Here is a 20,156-nt window from a genome sequence, read left to right on the forward strand (position 1 = left end):
ATTTTGAGACTATCTGATTCAAACTCTACATTGACCACTTATTTAAAATAATATCATACAACCTTCTCGAGAAGTAGAGTTGCGTTCCATCTACTTCTACGTTGAAAGGTTGAAAGGTTGACCATATGTATATATATATATACACACACATATGCATATATCACTTTTAAAATAGTTTAATGCAAAATCTAGCACAAAAACATTTGGCAGATTTTGTCTTCCGAAAAAACCAAAAAATTTGAAAATTTGTCTCTTCCTATATCCTTCTCCCTCTCCTCTATTTTCCTTCTATTTAAACCCTCAATCCTTCAACTCATTCCCCTCACTCTCATTTCACAACACTCAAACAAAACTCCCAAGTTTTTCCCACACCTCCAAGAAATAAAAACTCCATTTTACACTCACTCCCTTTCATTGTTATTTTTTTCTTCCTCAAATAACACAAATTCTAAGAAGAGAAACAGAGAGATTGCTGCATTTTTCTTAATGGAAGCTCTCTCTGTTCCTCTTTACATAACAATACTCCTTCTTCTTCTTTTCATTTTCTTTTCCATTTCATTTCTTAAAAGAACGAGAAATGAAAACCCCAAATCCCAAAATTCTCTTAAACTTCCTCCTGGTTCCATGGGATTACCTTGGATTGGTGAAACTTTGCAACTTTATTCTCAAGATCCCAATATCTTCTTCTCACAGAAACAGAGAAGGTTCCTTTAAACAAAAATATTCAAATTTTTTTCAAACAAAATCTATCCCATAAAGAAACAAAAATGGAAATTTCTAATTGGGTTTCTGTTTTTGGTGACAGATATGGTGAAATTTTTAAGACCAATATTTTGGGGTGTCCTTGTGTTATGTTGGCAAGCGCAGCCGCAGCACGGTTTGTTTTGGTCACAAACGCCCATTTATTCCGACCGACTTACCCCAAAAGTAAAGAGACGATGATCGGACCGGCGGCGCTTTTCTTTCACCAAGGAAACTACCATTCTAACCTCAGGAAGCTTGTTCTTAATTCTCTGTCTCTTGAACGTCTCAGAACTCTTGTTCCTTGTATCGAAGCTGCCGCCATTTCCGCCACCGATTCTTGGGCCGCCGCCGGCCACGTCATCAATACCTTCCTTGAAATGAAAAAGGTCCGTTCTGTAGAAACAGAGAATTTCTTGGAATGGCTTTTTGTTATTAAGTATTCTCCACTAAAGTTATAAATTTTGAATTCTCACTCTCTCTGCACATTACATTGTTGAGAACTAAAAGTTATATGCACGCAGTATATCCTTCGCTTCATTCATCTTTTAGCAGTCCGCAAAAAAAGAAAGATAAATACAACTGAGAATGCAACGAAAACACACCACGTTTAAGTAACATAAAAATGGAATGATTTTTTAATATATATAGTAGTAATATATTTTATGTGTGTATGTGTTTGGTATGAACAGTATTCATTTGAGGTGGGAATTATAGCAGTGTTTGGAAAGCTAGAAGATGAGTACAAAGAGAAGCTAAAACAAAATTATTGCATATTAGACAAAGGCTACAACTGTTTTCCCACCAGATTACCAGGAACAGCATATTCAAAAGCATTATCAGTAAGATTTAGCTCATCCCCAATAATTGATCTTCTCCCAAAAACTTTCCCATTTTGTTTTTCAATCTTATTAATTTTGTTTTTTTAAAAAAAGGCAAGGAAGAAGCTTAGGGAGATTCTGGGAGAGATAATAATGGAAAGAAGAGAAAAAAGAGTAACAGAGAGAGATCTAGTTGGTCATCTTTTGAACTTCAGAGACGAAAATGGTGAAAACTTAAGTGAAGATCAAATCGCCGATAATATCATCGGAGTTCTCTTCGCCGCCCAAGACACCACCGCTACTGTCCTCACTTGGATCCTTAAATATCTTCACGATAACTTCAAACTTTTCGAGGCTGTCAAGGTAACCATTTTTCTCCATTTTCATTCCAATCATTTCAAAATGAGAATTTATTTTCATAATAAAGGATATAATTTTGATAGCATAACGACTACAGATTGTTATTTCGAAAGTTTACGACTAAATCATTATCAATTAGCATTTGGACAAAACCACGTGTGCTCATTTTAACGATGTGTTTTGGTTTATTGGTAAAATATTTCAGGCAGAGCAGATGGAAATTTATAGAAGAAATGGAGAAGGAAAGATGCCTCTGTCTTGGAGTCAGATTAAGGACATGCCCTTTACTCATAGGGTATGTCTCATTTCTCTCATCCATTCTACCAATACTTCACCAATTAAATATTCATGTCTTTTAACTTTACTGTTATTAATGATGATGATATGCATATGATTATTTTTCAGGTTGTATTAGAGAGCTTGAGGATGGCTAGCATCATATCCTTCACTTTTAGGGAGGCAGTAGTTGATGTGGAATATAAAGGTATATTCCATGGTTCTTTTAAAAATTAATGAAAATATATATCAACGTATATAGATATATATATAAAGCGGGTGAATAATTAAAGAAATAATTAATCATATTTATAGGGTACCTTATCCCAAAGGGCTGGAAGGTGATGCCTCTATTCAGGAATATTCATCACAACCATGAGTACTTCCCTGACCCTCATATATTTGATCCCTCTAGATTTGAGGTAAGGCTTTTGAATATTCATATTTGAGGTAAGGTTGTTAAGGAATAAGCTAGCGAAGTTTTGATATCATTGTTAATTTGGGTATCATGTAGGTGGCTCCAAGGGCCAATACATTCATGCCATTTGGGAATGGAGTACATTCTTGCCCTGGAAATGAACTTGCCAAGCTGGAGATCCTCATATTGCTCCATCACCTCATTACCAAATTCAGGTAAATCCAAACCCCAGAGTATATAGTCATAAATGTTTTCCTATTGTGATAAAAAAAAAAAAAAAAAAGGAAAAGGAATTAAGAAAGGAATGTGTTACGTTTGCAGGTGGGAAGTAGAGGGATCACAAAGTGGGGTTGAATATGGGCCATTCCCAATGCCTGTCCAAGGCCTACCCGCCAGATTTTTCAAACAAACAACAACCAACCAATACCCTTTCCTTTCATAATTCTATATAAAAATCCAATCTCTCTTTTTATTTTTCCAAATCTTCCCAACAATTATTATTATTATTATGTTTCTAAAATTAATGCCCTAAGCCTTCTTCACCTAAACCCTCTTCTTTTTTTTTTCCTTTTTTTTTTTTTAATTTTCCCTCCTCACTTAGGAGTTCTCTAATTCCCTCTCTTATCAATGCTTGTATTGATTTTTATTTCTAGTATTGAAAAAGAAAGGGATGGGTTCGTATTTGTTGTCTCTTATCATCGGGAGTCTTTTGCTTCTTGTTGTGTATTATTGTATTATCAATGTAACACTCTAGTTGGTCATATGAGACAATTAAATGGAAAAGAAATTACTTTTTCATTGCTTTTGAGTAATATTTTTCATATAACTCTCTCCATTTTTTCTGTCAGTTGATGTAGTTCTTCAAATATATACGTTAGAATATAAATGAAATAAAACAAAGAAAATAGAATCTCACTTTTTGTTACGAGAAAATATTTTGTGACGAAAAAAAATTGTTGTACAAAATGTTGTTGAATCCTAATTAGAGAAAGATTGCGACAATTATTTGTTTTTCGTCGATATAGTTTCTTAAATACGATATATAATTTGATGTTTTCTTGTGATAGAAAAGAACGAAAAGCTTACATTAGAAATGTACTTTTTCTTATGGAATTTGACCATGATATTATAGTTACCGTAAATGATATGAAAAAGTAACAAAAGATCATTCATTGTTATAATCTCTAAGAAATATAGAAACTTTAGGGGGGAAATCAAGTTCAAAATAATACAATGGTGTAATAGCATATAAAAGTGGTTTAATAAATATATTTTGAATCTCAAAACTAAATTTATTGTCTCTGTAGTTTAAACTTGTTTTTGTAAACAATTATCATCGCAAATTGTACTCTCGAACCAATTGACAAATGAAAAGAATAGGTTGTAGTGTAAATAATTTTATTTTAAGATGAACACCTCTACTAATCAATAATTTAAAATAAAAAATAGATTTCTAGGAGACATTTGAGCCTCTCATTTATCTTGAGTGGAGTATGTTTAAGTGTACCGTGTTATAATATATAGTTGAAGTTTTTAAACTATATATTATAAATCACATACTTAGCTTCATTAAAACTACAAGAAAACTTCTAGGTATGTTTTACAATTTTCTTCCCTAATTTGTAACCTACATTAAAATCAATTTCACCCTTAGTTTGCTAGTTCTTCAATTATAACTATTATAACTCACATATCATTCTAAATCGTTTCTTAAATAACTTTTTAACCGAGTGTTTGGCAATTTAATAGTAAAAATGTGAATAGCAAAGGTTCAAAATAGATTTAGTTTTTTAAAGATGAAGTTTAAACATTTATTGTAAAGGTGTAGAATAATGGGTGTAACATCAAATTATTTAATTGTTAATGTTGAAGTATATAGATATTTTTATTCAGAAGTCATTGAAATGTGGGAGTGTAGGTTTTGGAGAGCAACCAATCACAAAAATGGACTCTTAAAGGGTGACCGATCATCACCCATTTCCATAAGGACGACTTTGCCCAAAAATAAAGCACATCCTTTTCCGACGTGGATCGTTGTCTGTGATGCGGGTTCCACCAATTATGGTCCTCCATGCGCCACGTGCCATTCTCCCATTTGACGATTTAGAGAGATACACAAACTCCCTTTCTTCATATTTCCTATAAGGAACCCAATCCAAAGTTCCAATATGGCCGGTTCATTTGAGTCGTGCTGGTTTGGTTTTTCTAACCACATATATTCATTTTCATAATCTCCATTCTTAAATGTCATAACAAATTAACTCTAAATATATATAATAAATAAGATCATCTCATGTATTTCATTTCAAAAAGCTTGGTTATGTAAACCCTTTTTTGTAATATATTAATACAGTAGATGTAGACCAATCTATAATATAGTACTAAAATAAAGATTTAGTAATAGGGGTGAATATTTACCTCATATCTGCTTTTTTTCATTTGCAATTCAATAATAGATAAGAAATGAAATCGTTAGGAGTAAAGTTGTTGGTGAATGTGTTAAATGTGACATATCAGTACTAGTTAATCAGTTGTGTCTACCACAAAATTACTAACAGTATGTCATCTAACTTAGATGACTTTATTGCAGGTCATATTAATATATATGCATCATAACGTAGTTTGCAAGGTTGGCAAATTTGACATATCGTAATTGAATTAATTAGGAGTTAGACTAATGTAGCTAAGTTTGGCCCCATGCATTAGTGGACCTTTTCAGTGTCAAGAAATGATTGTTACCTAATAGCTTAAGATTGCAACTAAAATCGATTGAACATAATAATGAAGAAAAAGATAGGGGAGTGGAAATCCCGTAAACAAAGTTAGGACAGAATCGTCGGGTTAAGATAGAATAATTCCACTATATAATACATGAGTTACAAACTTTTTTTTTTCATAGAAGCTCGACTACCAAACTCTCTTATAAAAATAAAATGTCTCTATTTTATCTCACACTTTGCTCATGTGTTGAAGATTTTGAAATACTTGTTAGCAACGAGGATTCTCTTCCAAAACTGTACGATTAATCAAATTCTATGACTTCAAATTATCTTCAATCAATGGAAAAGATCTAATGGGTTCGAATCATTCGTGATCAAGATTAAAGATCTAGTTACTATGTAAATTGATTTTGGACAAATAACCCAAAATTATCTTCTCAAAAAACTTGTTGGATAATAAAATAACTTGTGAAAGATTCTTAAATAATATTTCTTTTAACATTTAGTTTGTCTCCATCTCTCCTTTAGTGTGATGTTTATTGTGTGTTTGATTGAGTTCTAGTGGGCTCACCCTCCTTAAGTGGGCTTCTCTCTTTTGAGTTAAGTTTGGTTGACTCCTAGTGGGCTTTGCTCTTCTCGAGTCCATTTATAGGTCTTGGTCTCAATTTGTTGAGCTTTCCTTCCAATGTTTTCTTATTTGTTTTTTTAGATTGTTACCAAACAAAATTTGTCCAGCCCTACCAAATATTTGATCATATTTGATCTACACGTAACGTGGTAGACCATACAAATCTATCAATAATATAAATTTATTATTGATAAACTTTGCTATATTTACAACATTTTTTTATTCACAATTTATTATTGATAGTTTATTGGCGTTCGACCTTGTTTTGTTCTTATCTTATCACGTGTCCCAAATTCAAAGGAGTGAAAAAGTTTAGGAGAATAAATTTTGTTTGTTTGAAATTTTATTAACATTATTTTTATTTTAATCAAAGATTGGTAAAACGCAAGTTTAGTTCAATAAGCGTTCAAGATAGTTTAGCTCAACAAGCGTTTAAAGTAGTGATTTGATGTTTAGTTGACTATATATATATAATGACCCAAAATTTTCAAATATATTCATACAAACAGTCTCACTAAATATCCATCATTATAATTCTAACAATAAACCATAAATATGCACATAACTATGCATCAAACATAACTATCACACTAATTTACAAACTTTACAAATTATGTGTACAAATTTTTCAATACTCCTCAAACTAAGAAATTGACCATCCATTGATAAGCAATAATTATGTGATTGATTATCACAATAACGAATAGACTGATAGTAGGTCAATAGAAATGTGATGCATGTGTGTAGATCAATAAAATTATTTAAAAAGAAATTTGGATGATTTGAATGGGATTACAAGTATTAGTGTTAAAGCAAAATTATATATAATTTTGATTGTAAAGAGTACGACACGTGGGTTGTAAAGAGTAGGAGAGGTGGATAGTTGATGAGGTGCAAGAGTCCAACTCAGCAATCGAAAAGCCGGTAAGAGGTGGAAGCCGAGTGAAGGCAGCGTAGCCGAGCTGAGTCAAGCAGGTGAAGCTCATCCAAAATCGAATATCATTCCGAGGAAAATGAATATATATATTATATAAAAAGAAGAATTTAAAAAAGAAAAAAAAGGGAAAAAAGAAAGCAGAAGGAGATCTCAACCTCCACTTCCTGCTTATTCTCTTCTCTTCTCTTCATTCCATTCCTCCTTCCTTCCCCCTTTTCCTTTGTTTCTCAAATTTCTCTTCCTGCCTTTTCACTCTCACTTCTCTCCAATTTCTAGGGCAAACTTAGATCTCTTCCCCCCCCCCACCCACCAACTCCCTCATTTCACCTTCTTTTTCATGCTTCTCCTTTAAATCTCTCTCCCTTCTTTCAATGGACGACTCGATATGGACTCACACTTCCCCTCCCCACCTTTTGCATTTCTTCATCGCCCTTCACTTCTCTTTTGCCTTCTTTGCCGCCAGGTTCTTACTCGACAGATTCATTTTTCGTGTGAGTTTCTTTCTTTCTTTTTTTTATTCATTTTCCTTCCGATTGTTATGTTTCAATTTATCCACTTTAATGTTTCTTGTTCATGTTGATGAATTGTTTTGTCTGATGCTGGAGATGTGAAGAATTTATCACCCACATCGAATTACTTATGAAATCTCTCTCGTTGTCCTACTTGCCTCTTTCTCTTTCTCTTCTATGCCGTACATGACCAATGTTGTACTCCAATATATATATATTATCTAAGAGCTTGGTGATTTTCGAATGCTACTTCTCTACTCAACTTCATTGGTGTTGGTCGTGTGCTGTGTTTATCCTTTACTTACTTTGGTCCTTTTAGTATATAGAGCATCTACTGTCTTGGTGACTTGGCCTGACATGGAATATAAACAATATGTATCAGGCTTTCTTGCCTCTGTTATTTTCATTGAAGATGTCTCAGAAGTTGAGTTGTTCATCTTGACGACATTCAATTCAAACACAAAAATTAATACAATACAAAAAGATTGTTCAGTGGCTTTTGTTTTGGGCATTCGAAGAACTGAAATTTAGACATCAGAAAAGTAGCTAAAGGGAGACATTGAAGGGGCTATACTCCAAACCTCCTCCCACTTATGACACTTGTCCTTAAAAGATCATCCACATCCTCCACAAAAAGTGGAGTTGAATAGGATTTCCTGCCATGCCACATCTCATTAGAACTACAATCTAGCCTAAGTGATGGTTGAAAAGGGAAATGCAAGATAAATTATTCAAATTCTTGTTAGCCTCCTTATAATGATTTGCTTGCAACTACGGTTAAAGAACAATGGTAGAGGTGGAGCTCTAGTAGTGTCAACAGTGATGATTCTCTCACCTTTTACTGTATTCTCACTGTTCAACTCATGGGAAAATATCAATGCATTAGATGGCAAACAGATTAAAATAGGGTGACCAGTAAATTGTTGAAATTTTGATCCCACTCTATTGTTGCCATTTTGATGATTGCGATGAGCAAGTTGACAGCTTCTTGTTCTTGAGTCTCTTCTTCTACTGAAAGAATACATAGCCCACACTTTATTATCTCCAAATTTATGATTGAGATGACAGTATCTTTAATTCGTAATTTTCTTAATCAGGGTGAAGCTTCATGCTTTGCACCCTGCTGTATGGATGCACTCAAATAATAAAAACAACTGGATTATAAATGTAATTAAGCTAAAGAACCATTCTAGTTTTCATTTAGTTGGGGGTGTTGGAAGAAATTGGGGGTGGGGTGGAGTCTAGCTCCGTTCCTTGTTGAGCCAAAGGAGATTTTAAACCTAATATGGATCCCACGAGTTATTAATTTCAATTCCACAACTTATTAACTCTTATACTGTGGGTGCACAGCTAAATAACTCCTCAAACTATAAAACTACACTCCTTTCCCCTAACACTCCCTTCATATTTAAATTGGAAAAATTGATAACATGTTTGGTTGACTTTTGAAATTCACATTGTTATTCACTTATTCCTATCCCGAAAAAAAAATTCACATTGTTGTTTACCTAACATTTTTTCAGTTAAAAGTAAATAATGTGACTGGAAAAACTGTCGCACACCATAGAGCTTTTCTCTTTAGATCCTTTGCCAAAGCATTTTGTAACTATAGGTTATCATTTTCTTAGTCACTGCCATTTTTTTTTTTTTTGTAATTCTCTGAACATTGTAGGTTACTTCTTTATCAACCTTTTTCTATTTGGTTCTTTTGCATTCTCAACAAGATTTCCCTGTTATTTATTAAGAAATGGGAAACAATGACGTTATTCTGCATTTTTGCTTGTTCTGTTTTCAGAGGTTTGCCATTTGGCTGTTGAGCAAAGGATCTGCTCCACTGAAACTTGATGAGGCTACCCAGTCAAAGGTTGTAAAGTGTTCAGAATCAATGTGGAAACTAGCATACTATGGCACCGTTGAAATATGCATTCTAAAAATTGCTTACAATGAACCATGGTTTAGAGATTCAAATCAATACTTCAAAGGCTGGCCAAATCAGGAGTTGCAGTGAGTAGTTTACCTGCTTTGATGTTAATTTAATTGACGAACTTCATCTTTTCATCAACTATCAGATCTAACTTGCTGTATGTATTGATATTGATAGTAATGCTTGAAGTTGATCGGTGTCTTTTTCTATCTACATCACTTTGTCTTTCCTTCCTTCATTAGTGCTATTGGACTCTTTCCTGCATTCTTGTTCTTCCTTATTATGGAAACTTCAATACTAGGAAGTTGAACTTCTTACTTCTAACTTGCATAAATGAATTAAAGATTTTAGTTGTTTATGTACTCATCCATGTCACTTCTTTCTGCAGACTTCCTCTAAAATTGCTCTATATGTGCCAATGTGGGTTCTACTTATATAGCATCGCTGCACTTCTTATATGGGAGACTCGGAGAAAGGATTTTTCTGTCATGATGTCCCATCATGTAATTACTGTCATTTTGATCGGATACTCATATATGACGAGGTATTATGATAGTTGTTTTCTTCGAGTTCAAATGCCTAGTAGTGTTTACTAATAATTAGACATATGCTAGTGGCATTTCACAGATTGGAAAAATCGTGCCAGAGGCTGTTTCCCATTTATGCTTTTATGGACTGGACCTTGTTATATTGTTGCTAGGCTGCTTTTTCCTCCATTTTCTTGTCTTACGATGTTCTGCATTACTATGGCTATTTCGCTCATCTTAATTAGGCAATGAGTGCATATTCTGTTGTTGAAATATTGAAATGTGCTTTTTGACAGTTTGCATGATGACACTCTAGCCGTGCATCATTGAATATAAAATTAGAGCATGATATGAGAAGGAGAGATATTCAAGTTTAAATTTCTTATACTCAGTTTAAAAAGTTGTTTGGTTCTGATAAAGATTTTTCGTTTTTTCTATCAAAACTAGACACAACTAAATGGCTTTTTATATTTCTACTCAAATTTTGATAAGGTACGTTTGTTCCTTATTTTCTAGATTTTGAATGTAGACCTGATGGTAGTTAATATACTAATAACCTATTAACAACGCACATATTGATATCAACTATGATGGTAGTGTTTAGTGTCATGAATGATATAGAGAGTTGTGCGAATATGAAATTCATTTAGAATTTTAGAGTTGGGTTTTTTTTTTTTTTAATTATTGGCTCTTTTATAAAATCTACCGGGATTGAAACAAATGTGAAGACTTGGTCAAGAGAACAGAAATCTGTAGATGTGTTTTTGGGAGAATGTACACACCTCTTATAGTCTCAATTTGGGGATCCATGAGTTACTTTTTTATACTTATTTGCATAACTTCATTTTTGTGTAAGCAGCGGTGAAAATTTTGTTTTAAAGCCTCTTCTGAACCTTTGTTTCATTGGCTGTTTTTGGGTGTGTTTAGCCAAAAAGATTACTGGGCTATTCATTGTTTCTCAGCATCAGAATTCTTTTTTCTCGACTTTGCAGATTTTTTCAGATTGGGTCGGTTATTCTTGCGCTACATGATGCAAGTGATGTGTTCATGGAAGCTGCCAAGGTTTTTAAATATTCTGAGAAAGAACTTGGAGCAAGTGTTTTCTTTGGATTTTTTGCTATTTCATGGCTCGTGTTGCGGCTTATTTTCTTCCCATTCTGGGTTATAAAAGCAACAAGGTTTGTGCTCCTAATGTTTGATTTATCTTTAACGATTAGGCTCAATACTTGCTCTATCTGATTTTGTGATTGATACTTCTCAGCTATGATCTCTGTGCGTACTTGAAGCTTTCAGATGTGAATTCCAGATTAATATACTACGTTTTCAACACGATGTTGTTGATGTTGCTTGTGTTCCACATATACTGGTGGTTACTCATATGCTCTATGATCAGTAGACAGCTGAAAAATAGGGGAAAAGTTGGAGAGGATATAAGATCTGGTACGTAACTTTACAAACGTGCTTCAAAGTTATCATTGATCAAATAAAAAAAGGGGAATCCTCCCACAACTCTCGTCTGAGAATCTCTTAGATTAATATAGGATAATTTCCTACAAGTTATTGGTACCTATTTTGTTATTCATCTAATTTCGTTTTTCATACATGGAAAGAGTTTCAGCATGATTCATATCAACCTCACTAAAAAGCAGTTGAATGGAAACACCGTTAAAAAGGCTCAGTTTATGGCAAAAAGAAGCACATTATGTATATGTCGTCTAATATCGTAGCAAATATTATGATTAATTCTAAAAGTAGTTTTACATCAACAAAGATATCTTTGCAGAACATGATAAATGCATACTTCGGTTTTCTCATTTTCTTTATTAAAATGGGTAATGCAAACCGATATTGAAATGTTGTCTTGTATTTTCTTTACAGATTCCGAGGATGAGGATTAGAAGAAAGATGTGTTCAAAGAGTACTTTTTGGTCTCGATATTGATTATATAGCTGTGGGGTAATTACTTTTGTATTTCTTGTCTACTACATTGGTCCAGCGGGTTAAAGAAGTTACTTTAATTTTCTCACTTCGCTTCCATTTTTAGTGGTTAGGGATACAGATGTATGTCCATTGAGCATATCACTTCTTCGTATATTTGGTTTATAAATAGGAGATTGGCGCATCCATAGTTACTTTCCAAGATTATCCTTTGTTTAAGGACCCTCCTCTTCAGTCTTCTGTGGGGGTGGGGAGTTGGGAGAGTTGAGGGGAGAAGAAAAACATGAGAGATTCAGAAATGAAAACAGAGAGTCTGTTGCATTATGTAGCACCTTTTTGCTTCTTTGGTTTCTTCTTAGGAGATTTTTGAGGTTTTGCAATAAGCGATTCATATTAGGTCAGAATTTCCATTGAATATATAACATATTCTTCTGAACAGTAATTTAAACGAAGGTGCCTTTGTTTGTGAACTGCAAATGTGTTGGGGACAATCTTCAAAAGAAAAAAAAAAAAAAAAGAAAAGAAAAGAAAAGAAAAGGAATTGAATGTATGACATTTTTAGCCTACTACCAAGTAAACTACATGTTCTTTTAAGGCAAATGGTTATCATTGTTCAATTTGGACATTCTTTTTCTTTCTTACAGAACCATTGTTGCCTTGTTTGGGCTGTGTGGAAGATTTTGATTTGTTCATGTTATTTAGATCTGCATAAACTATTGCTCCTATTCTCTCTTATTTCGGCGTGTAAACCCCCTGCTTAGCTCCTCTTATTACTCACAATGTAAGGAGCTAATGAGGTATACAATTGTATTTTAGTAGTTGAACCCACAAATTCGTTGGGTAAACAAAGAAATGATGTTCACAACTCCACTTCCCTCAACTTCCCTCAACTTCCCTCAACTTCTTTCAACTCTTAATTTATTGGTTGTCTCTAAGTCGGCGTTTTGTTGGTTAAATTCATGTCTATCCAATACGATAGAGAAGCGACATTACAGTATACATCATTCTAACCTTGGCTTTCTTTCTAACCTTGGCTTTCACTCCGATAAATATCACACACATTATCAAATACTTTATAAAAGCCATAGCTTCAATAATTAGCTTTTTTTTTAAAAAAAAAATTAATTCCAACTTTTTCATACTTTAATATATAAATGTTTTAACATTTAAGACTTTGTTATGAATGGTGTCATTTGGATGGAAGACTGCGATATTGCAACATTTGAATTTCACTTTTAGAAACTAGGTAATTGTGTATATTCATTGCATCTTTTGGCATAAACATATATGTAGAAAATTTTAATTTGGTGAGGGATAATTTTAAAAAATTGTTAACAGTATAGGAAATTGGGAAATGAGGGCTTTCCCGTCTAATGAACATCATGCTTTCCAGTCATGTTTCTCTATTTTGTCAATGTATAAAGGGTGTTTGGAAACTTTACTAAAATTAAACTCATTCAATCTCATAGGTTTTAGATAAAAACTTCCTTTCATCTTCTACCTCTTGTTGTTAGTGGCTGACAACCGTTAGCAACAAACGGCGATCGACTTCATGATTGCCACCATCGGCAATGCATCGCCTTGATTGTCAATGATTGATCGTCTTCACTATTGACTACTAATTGTCTTGACTATTGGTGACTAATGTTACCATCATGGTTGATAGCCGAATGTCTTGATCATCGACAACCAACTGTTTAGCATTTAGCAATTTTTTATTTGATTGAAAAAATACATAGTTTATTTGATCATTAACAAATCAAAACAAAACTTTTGCATAAAAACACTATGGAAAAAAAGATACTTTTACATAAAAACACTGTTGAAAAAAGATTTGTCAAAATACATAGTATTTTTTTCTAGAAGTATTCAAAGGGCAAAACTACTAAATTTTCTTACAAATATATCAAAAATTCGTAGTGGGGTTCCATTGAGTTTGTTGTAGTGTGTAATTTAACTAAAACGACTAAAACGACTAAAAAGTGGAAAAGAAAAAAAAAAAAGGAAATGTTATGGCAAATTGAAAAAATGGAAAGGTTAGTGATTAAGAATTTAATTAGTCATTGCCTTTTTTGTTGTTTCACAAACACACACGGACTCTACACTTCTTTTCCCTTTTTCTTCTTTTTCCCATCTCTTGCTCTTCCTCTTTTAACTCTAATTGAATACACTTTCTTTTTCTAATACATATTAATTACCATTAATCATTCTAGATTTTGTTCTAATGTATGCATCCCTGTGGTACATACTTTTCTCATACACTGAGTGCTATACAGTTTGAGGGTAATATTCAAGTTACCTCATATGAAGTTATAACGATGTATTTATTAAATAAAGTCTGATATAATAGATATTCTTTAGTATTTTCGAGTTGTCATACGATAATTAGATATAACCACTCATATATATCAAAGTAGTGTATCCGATTTAGTGTTTGGCCAAGGGTTGACCTTGAACTTGGTTGAGGTCGAATGTCTTCCTTGGACTATATCTTGAGTTTATAAAATATTACTTTGGGTTGAGGTCGAGGCCATTGGCTTGAGCTTCACCCAAGCCAATCCCATTTTCTAGGTCTCATTTTGCTTCTTCCTAACTTTATTGTTTATAAACTGCAAGCAATTATTTACTTTTATTCAAAATCACTATTACATAATCCCATCTTTACCTTCTCAACTAAGAAAATAATTGTTAAACAATATATATCACATGTGTTGTGGGGATTAAATAAAAGGATCAAACAAACTTAGAAAAGGACAATATAAACTATAAATTACCTAACATCTACGTATATTATTTTAAAATAGTTCCTTCAAATAATAATAATAATATAATGAAGAGTTAGACGTATGTATATTATTAAAAATTTGTTTGTGTACAAAATAAAGTACTATTTCTAAACTATGCTCATGCTAAACGAGTTTTTTTTCTTTTACATTATTTTAATTAAAACCAATTATAATAATTAAATCTTTTCTTAATTAAGACCATATATATATATATATATATATATATATATATATATATATATATAAGATAATGAATAAAAAAATAATAATAATAATAAAAAATAAAGCATTTATTTTATAGAAATAAAACAAAAAATATTTGACGGCGAGGAAAGGACAGATGAGTTCGTAGGGACGGAGAAGGGCCCGAGGGGTCAAATCGGAAGACATAGCAAAGGGAAGAGAAGAGAAAGTATATATGAAACCAAAACAGAATCTTCTCGTAGACCCATTAGAATCGATTTCTCTTTTCTGATATCAACAATATTCAACTTGACTTTCTATAAATATTCATTCCTAACATATACTTATATTTCTGACTGGGTCTCTTTTGACTTCTTAAATCACTATATGTGCTTTTTCACTTTTAATTTGTTTGGTAACCTTGATTAATTAGCATGTCACAAAACTAATATCATATATTTCACAAAACTAATATCATATATTATAATATGAAGGGTGTTGGAGATGGTTGCTTTTCACGTTGATGTGTACAGATTCAAAGCCAAAGTAAGGTAACATCTTTTACTGTTTATATTTATTCTAATAGTAATTATTAAATGATTGGAGGAAAATTCTTTTTTTTTTCATTAAATTGGATTTTTATTTAAATACTCATTTTTCACAATTAAGTGCTAATCTCTATAAATTAATTGTTTTATTTTAAAATAAATTTGATCGTTTTTTTTTTAAATTAAAATTTTAAATGTGAACTCTATATTCAAAAGTTTTGGACTAAAAGCGTATATATTTTTAAAAAAGAAAAAAAGAAAAAGAAAAAGGAATACAGAGTAAGTGGTTCAAGCATTGGAATAATCCTACTGTTAAATTACATTTGTTTGAGGCCTTCCAAACTTTTTTCAATGTCACAAATATAGGATAGTATTAGAATTTGGACTTTTGAGTTAATTGATAATTTAACTTCATGCGTAAACTTAAATTATTTCAAAACTTTACCTTGTGTAATGTTTGAGTTTTAAGGGAAAAATGCTTTATTTAGGATCAAATATATTTGAATTAACTAGATAAAAAGAAATTAAAAAATTATTCTTATTTCAATGTTGATTTTGAAAGTATTTAAATATTTATTTTGAATGGTTCTTGAATACTTGAATTTTTATTTTAAAAAAAATGAACTAATTTCAAAATTAAACCCTTAAATTGCTTATAAATCAAACTCAGTCCAAATATCATATCCTACAAATAAAATTGAGATTTTTTTTATAAAAAGAAATTAGAGTAAGTATAAGAAAATGTTACTTTTTATTAACTATAATAATTGATGAAATGTTTAAGAGTTTATTTACTACTACTAAAAAGAAAAAAAAGAGTGGGAAATTAAGAAAGAAAGAAAAAAAGGATGGATTTAGTAGAAGGAAATAAATAAAAATGAAAAAGAAATAGGGAAAGAAAAGGGTAGAAAGATAGGGAGAAAAGGGAATTTAGGACTTACTCGGTATTTGAAACAAGAAAGTGTTGGGGGGGGGAAAGCTGTTTTTGTATTTAGGAGGAGGCGACAAATGATGCTCTCGTCACCACATATCTCACTTCCATCATATTTAACCCATTCCTCCCTTTTGGATCTCCGTGTTTTAACGGTGTTCCAGCTGTTATGCCACCTCATCCTTTCTCCCCCTCTTTTATACACTAAATCCCCCACCCCCTTCCTTCTCACTCCTCCCATTTCCCTTCTCTCTTCAATTACTAAACGTTAATTCATCTCAACACCTCACTCTCTCCTCTCTACTACTGCCATGCTCATGGCCTCCGACCACCCCCCCTTCTCCCCCGCCTTCCGCCGCATCACCGAAGAACAAGAACTCTCTGTCATCGTCGACGCTCTCACCCAAGTCGTATCCGGCGCCCCCTCCTCCGCCCTCTCTTTCCACCACGACCATTTCCTCCGCGTCCTCTTCCCTCCTATTAACCCCACTCCTCCCTTCTCCTCCTCTTCAGAGTTCGACACATGTCCTCTCTGTAAAATCAACGGTTGCCTAGGCTGCCACTTCTTCTCCGCCCCCGCCTCTACCACTACTACAACCGCCAACGCCGCCAACAAAAACAACAATTCCGGGCGCCGAGTGAAGCGTCTGAAGAAGAATTATAGAGGCGTCCGACAACGCCCTTGGGGGAAATGGGCGGCTGAAATCCGTGACCCGATACGTGCGGCACGTGTCTGGCTTGGTACATTCAATACCGCTGAAGATGCCGCACGTGCTTACGATGAAGCTGCTATTAAATTCCGTGGCCCACGTGCCAAACTTAATTTCCCCTTCCCTGATTATTCCTTATCCTCCACATTCCATTCTTCTCCCCCTCCGGCTTCTACCACCACCTCCGCCTCCGCCTCCTTCTCCCCTGCCGCACCACCACCACCACCGCTCCTCCCAACCAGTACTACTACCTCCTCATCTATGAAAATCGAGATCACCCAAAACAACATCCCATTTCCAGAATTTTTCATCAACGACGAAGATGGCGACGTTCAAAGATATCTCTTCGATTATGATAATCAATCAAGAAGCTTGTAAAACTGAATTCATAATTCTTTCTACTAATTTCTTTTTTTTTTTACAATTAGGGAAAGAAAACAGATATATTCTTTTCTAAATTATGGTCACATTATTTGTTGTACGTTAGAAATTGTAGAACAATAGTGAAGCACAGGAAGGTGGTAATATTGTTGTAGGATACTATATCCAAAAACGTGCAATCATGTTATGACACGTGTACAATTTTTTAAATTAAAAAAAATCACGTGTTTAATTAAAGATTAAGTCAAATAAATGAGATTAAAACACGGATTCATTCTTAATTAGGCAATGAATAAATAAAATTAAAGGGAATTTAGAAGTGATTATATGATTGGTTGGTCAAATAAATGAAGTGAGAGAGTGTTTTCTTGGTGGCTTCTTGTACTCGGTGACGTTGAACACATTCTTGTAGTTACGCGCTCAACTCTAACGCCACAAACCGTTTAACCTTCCGTTTCCTTTTGATACGTTTACTAACTTATCATTTTTCTTTCCTTTTCCTTCCTTTATTTTTAAAAATAATTTATTTCCCTTTTTGTGCTCACTTTGATGGCTCTTGCATTACTTTCTAATTATGGATTGCTTTTAATTTTCCTTTTACGTGATTGTGAATGTTTAAGATTCTATATTAATTTACATTAAAAGATTAAAATAATGTTTTTCTCATCCCATGTGAGAAATACATAGGTCATACAAACACAATTTTGGTGTAGAATATAACAATCCTTCTTATTCGTGCACAATTTTGTCACCTACCTCATTTTATTTTAATAAGTAACCTTTTAATTTGTATACAAAATTATGGCAATGCTATTATGGGGTGATGTAGTTGATTGAAGTAGAATAAAATGTATCTTCCTTTGACGTGACAAACGATAGTATGAAAAAGAGATAACTTGCACATCAATGTGATACTTGACCATAGTGAAAATACTTGCCAAGTTGTGTAGTTAAGGGACTTGTAACAATTATCTTCTTGAATTATATTTGAAATAAATCATATGCCTTAGACTATATTCTTTCATTTATTATTTTTGTAATAACCACGTGTATGGTCAAGTGTCACACTCCGTCTCGCATATCTTCTTTCTTTTCTCGCGAGACGCAATGTATCTTGAGCATATCTTATGCGATTAAACGTCAAAGACACTTTAAGTAACATGGTTTAGGCAATACAACTTTTAATGCAGCAGAAATCAACTCAAACTTTTAATCAACATGTGTTTACTACATGAACATACAATTACAACACTTTGACCAAAATAAATGACATTAATCAAAATTTTTAAACTGGTAGCTTTCTCAAATTGTTGCAAGCCCTTCAACCTTCTTCTCTATGTTTGATCCTGGAAGATGAAATTTTAAAATGCAAGTCTAGAAAACTTAGTGAGGTTTTATGAAAACCTTTTCACAATACCCTTTGATAAATCCTTTTCGTCAACTCATAAATTTCAACACAACTCAATTTGGTCTCATTACCTTGCAAAGAATTTTGAATCGTTCTCTACGCTTGGTTTCATTACATCACATTTAGACTACTATATCAACAACATATGAGAACATACAAATTCGTCCTTGTTGTGCTCAGACCGCTTAACAAAAAATGTAGTTCTTTTCTACATTGGTCGGATCCATCTACCTTTAACATTATGTGCATAAAAGAGTTAGTTCATTCAAAGAAAGCAACTAATGGTTTGAACACAGTCTCTTAATCAATATCAAATTCATCAAATCAAGCTTTATACATTATATAAAAACATATTTAAAAACATGTAAGCTTTTTATGAAAATCTTTTTTGAAACGGTAAGACAAGTCATAATAATTTTTTTTTACCACAAACGCATTTAAGAAATATAATCATACATGCTTTGAGAAGACAATCACTCATAAATACATTTAAGAAAAGATCACTCACCAAATTTTACTAAAGATCCTCATCTTCCTTCTCTTTTTACGAAGTCTTCTTGTGGAACAAACCACAGCACTTAACACCTTGTTTTTCTTCTTCTTTTCGCAAGAGCAAAACAGTAGCATTTTAGCTCTTTAACAAAATTTTGGTGCTTACTTACTTGATGTCCGATTGTCAGTTCCTATTTAAAACCTCACACGTGTAAAATTAATATTTATCTTAGCCAAGCTTAAATCCTTAATTTTATGGTCGTTAATCCTTGTCAAATCAGATTTGGCATTTTCTCTCCAAACCTTTCTTCTCTTCCAATCCAATTTCGTGAACAACTTTAATCCCTCAACATAACTTTCGAAGGTCTTAACGTGTAACTCTTCTTGCGGACTATCCAACTTTCTCGCGAATATTCTTTCTCATGTAAACACCTAAACTTCACTAATCTTATAAAAAATCCTTCTTTTCTCACAGCTTTCTCGCGAACTATCCTCTTAATCACGTAGAGTACTAACCAAAATGCTTGTCTAAATCGCCAAAATTAAACACTTGAGTAAATTTGACTTCTTATACTCAAATTAGAAGTGGGTCTCACATCAAGGAAATGCCACACAATGCATGTGAAAAAAAAATATTTTATTTTACGTAAATTTCTTCTTGAGTTATTGTTTTGGGAAGGTAAGCTTTCCCTTTCTTTTCACTCTTTTCCTTTACTTATGCAGTATGTTGATTACAGAGAAAAACAAAGAATCTTCAAGCTTTCTTCTTCTTTTCCTTTCTTTTATGGGGCTTTTACTACTAGCTTTTATTTGCTGAAGATGATGAAGATGAAGAGAGAAATAAGGAGAAGTTACACAGAAATTTAAAGTGGTTCGATAAAATATGTGCATGCTTTGGGAGCAAGTTTTGTTATTTAG

General features: G+C 32.9%; 3 protein-coding genes across 3 annotated transcripts; all 3 read left to right on the forward strand.

The window, feature by feature from the left end:
• Positions 1 to 305: 305 nt before the first annotated feature.
• Positions 306 to 3,428, forward strand: LOC101219389 (abscisic acid 8'-hydroxylase 4). Its single transcript, XM_004137064.3, has 9 exons — positions 306 to 704; positions 806 to 1,130; positions 1,434 to 1,583; positions 1,677 to 1,925; positions 2,128 to 2,217; positions 2,328 to 2,406; positions 2,514 to 2,620; positions 2,713 to 2,831; positions 2,938 to 3,428. The coding sequence occupies exons 1-9, from the start codon at positions 487 to 489 to the stop codon at positions 3,056 to 3,058; spliced, it is 1,458 nt and encodes a 485-aa protein (XP_004137112.1). The 5' UTR covers positions 306 to 486; the 3' UTR covers positions 3,059 to 3,428.
• A 3,607-nt stretch (positions 3,429 to 7,035) lies between these two features.
• On the forward strand, positions 7,036 to 12,433 carry LOC101205881 (LAG1 longevity assurance homolog 2). The gene is made up of 6 exons (XM_004136934.3): positions 7,036 to 7,392; positions 9,206 to 9,414; positions 9,723 to 9,878; positions 10,854 to 11,039; positions 11,123 to 11,301; positions 11,740 to 12,433. The coding sequence occupies exons 1-6, from the start codon at positions 7,273 to 7,275 to the stop codon at positions 11,757 to 11,759; spliced, it is 870 nt and encodes a 289-aa protein (XP_004136982.1). The 5' UTR covers positions 7,036 to 7,272; the 3' UTR covers positions 11,760 to 12,433.
• Positions 12,434 to 16,467: 4,034 nt separating this feature from the next.
• LOC101219627 (ethylene-responsive transcription factor ERF109) lies at positions 16,468 to 17,666 on the forward strand. The gene has a single exon (XM_004137065.3). The coding sequence runs from the start codon at positions 16,559 to 16,561 to the stop codon at positions 17,333 to 17,335; it is 777 nt and encodes a 258-aa protein (XP_004137113.2). The 5' UTR covers positions 16,468 to 16,558; the 3' UTR covers positions 17,336 to 17,666.
• Positions 17,667 to 20,156: the final 2,490 nt, after the last annotated feature.

Source organism: Cucumis sativus, chromosome 7 (assembly GCF_000004075.3).
Source record: "Cucumis sativus cultivar 9930 chromosome 7, Cucumber_9930_V3, whole genome shotgun sequence".
Classification (NCBI taxonomy): Eukaryota; Viridiplantae; Streptophyta; class Magnoliopsida; order Cucurbitales; family Cucurbitaceae; genus Cucumis; species Cucumis sativus.

What these genes read in the sequence shown, in the direction of transcription:
- LOC101219627 (XM_004137065.3), top strand. Translation starts at nt 16,559, where the DNA reads ATGCTCATGGCCTCCGACCACCCCCCCTTCTCCCCCGCCTTCCGCCGC.
- LOC101205881 (XM_004136934.3), top strand. Translation starts at nt 7,273, where the DNA reads ATGGACGACTCGATATGGACTCACACTTCCCCTCCCCACCTTTTGCAT. An exon ending in TCGACAGATTCATTTTTCGT is followed by an intron (nt 7,393 to 9,205) that starts GTGAGTTTCTTT and finishes TTCTGTTTTCAG; the next exon opens with AGGTTTGCCATTTGGCTGTT. An exon ending in TGGGTTATAAAAGCAACAAG is followed by an intron (nt 11,040 to 11,122) that starts GTTTGTGCTCCT and finishes GATACTTCTCAG; the next exon opens with CTATGATCTCTGTGCGTACT.
- LOC101219389 (XM_004137064.3), top strand. Translation starts at nt 487, where the DNA reads ATGGAAGCTCTCTCTGTTCCTCTTTACATAACAATACTCCTTCTTCTT. An exon ending in CCTTCCTTGAAATGAAAAAG is followed by an intron (nt 1,131 to 1,433) that starts GTCCGTTCTGTA and finishes TGGTATGAACAG; the next exon opens with TATTCATTTGAGGTGGGAAT. An exon ending in CATATTCAAAAGCATTATCA is followed by an intron (nt 1,584 to 1,676) that starts GTAAGATTTAGC and finishes TTTTAAAAAAAG; the next exon opens with GCAAGGAAGAAGCTTAGGGA.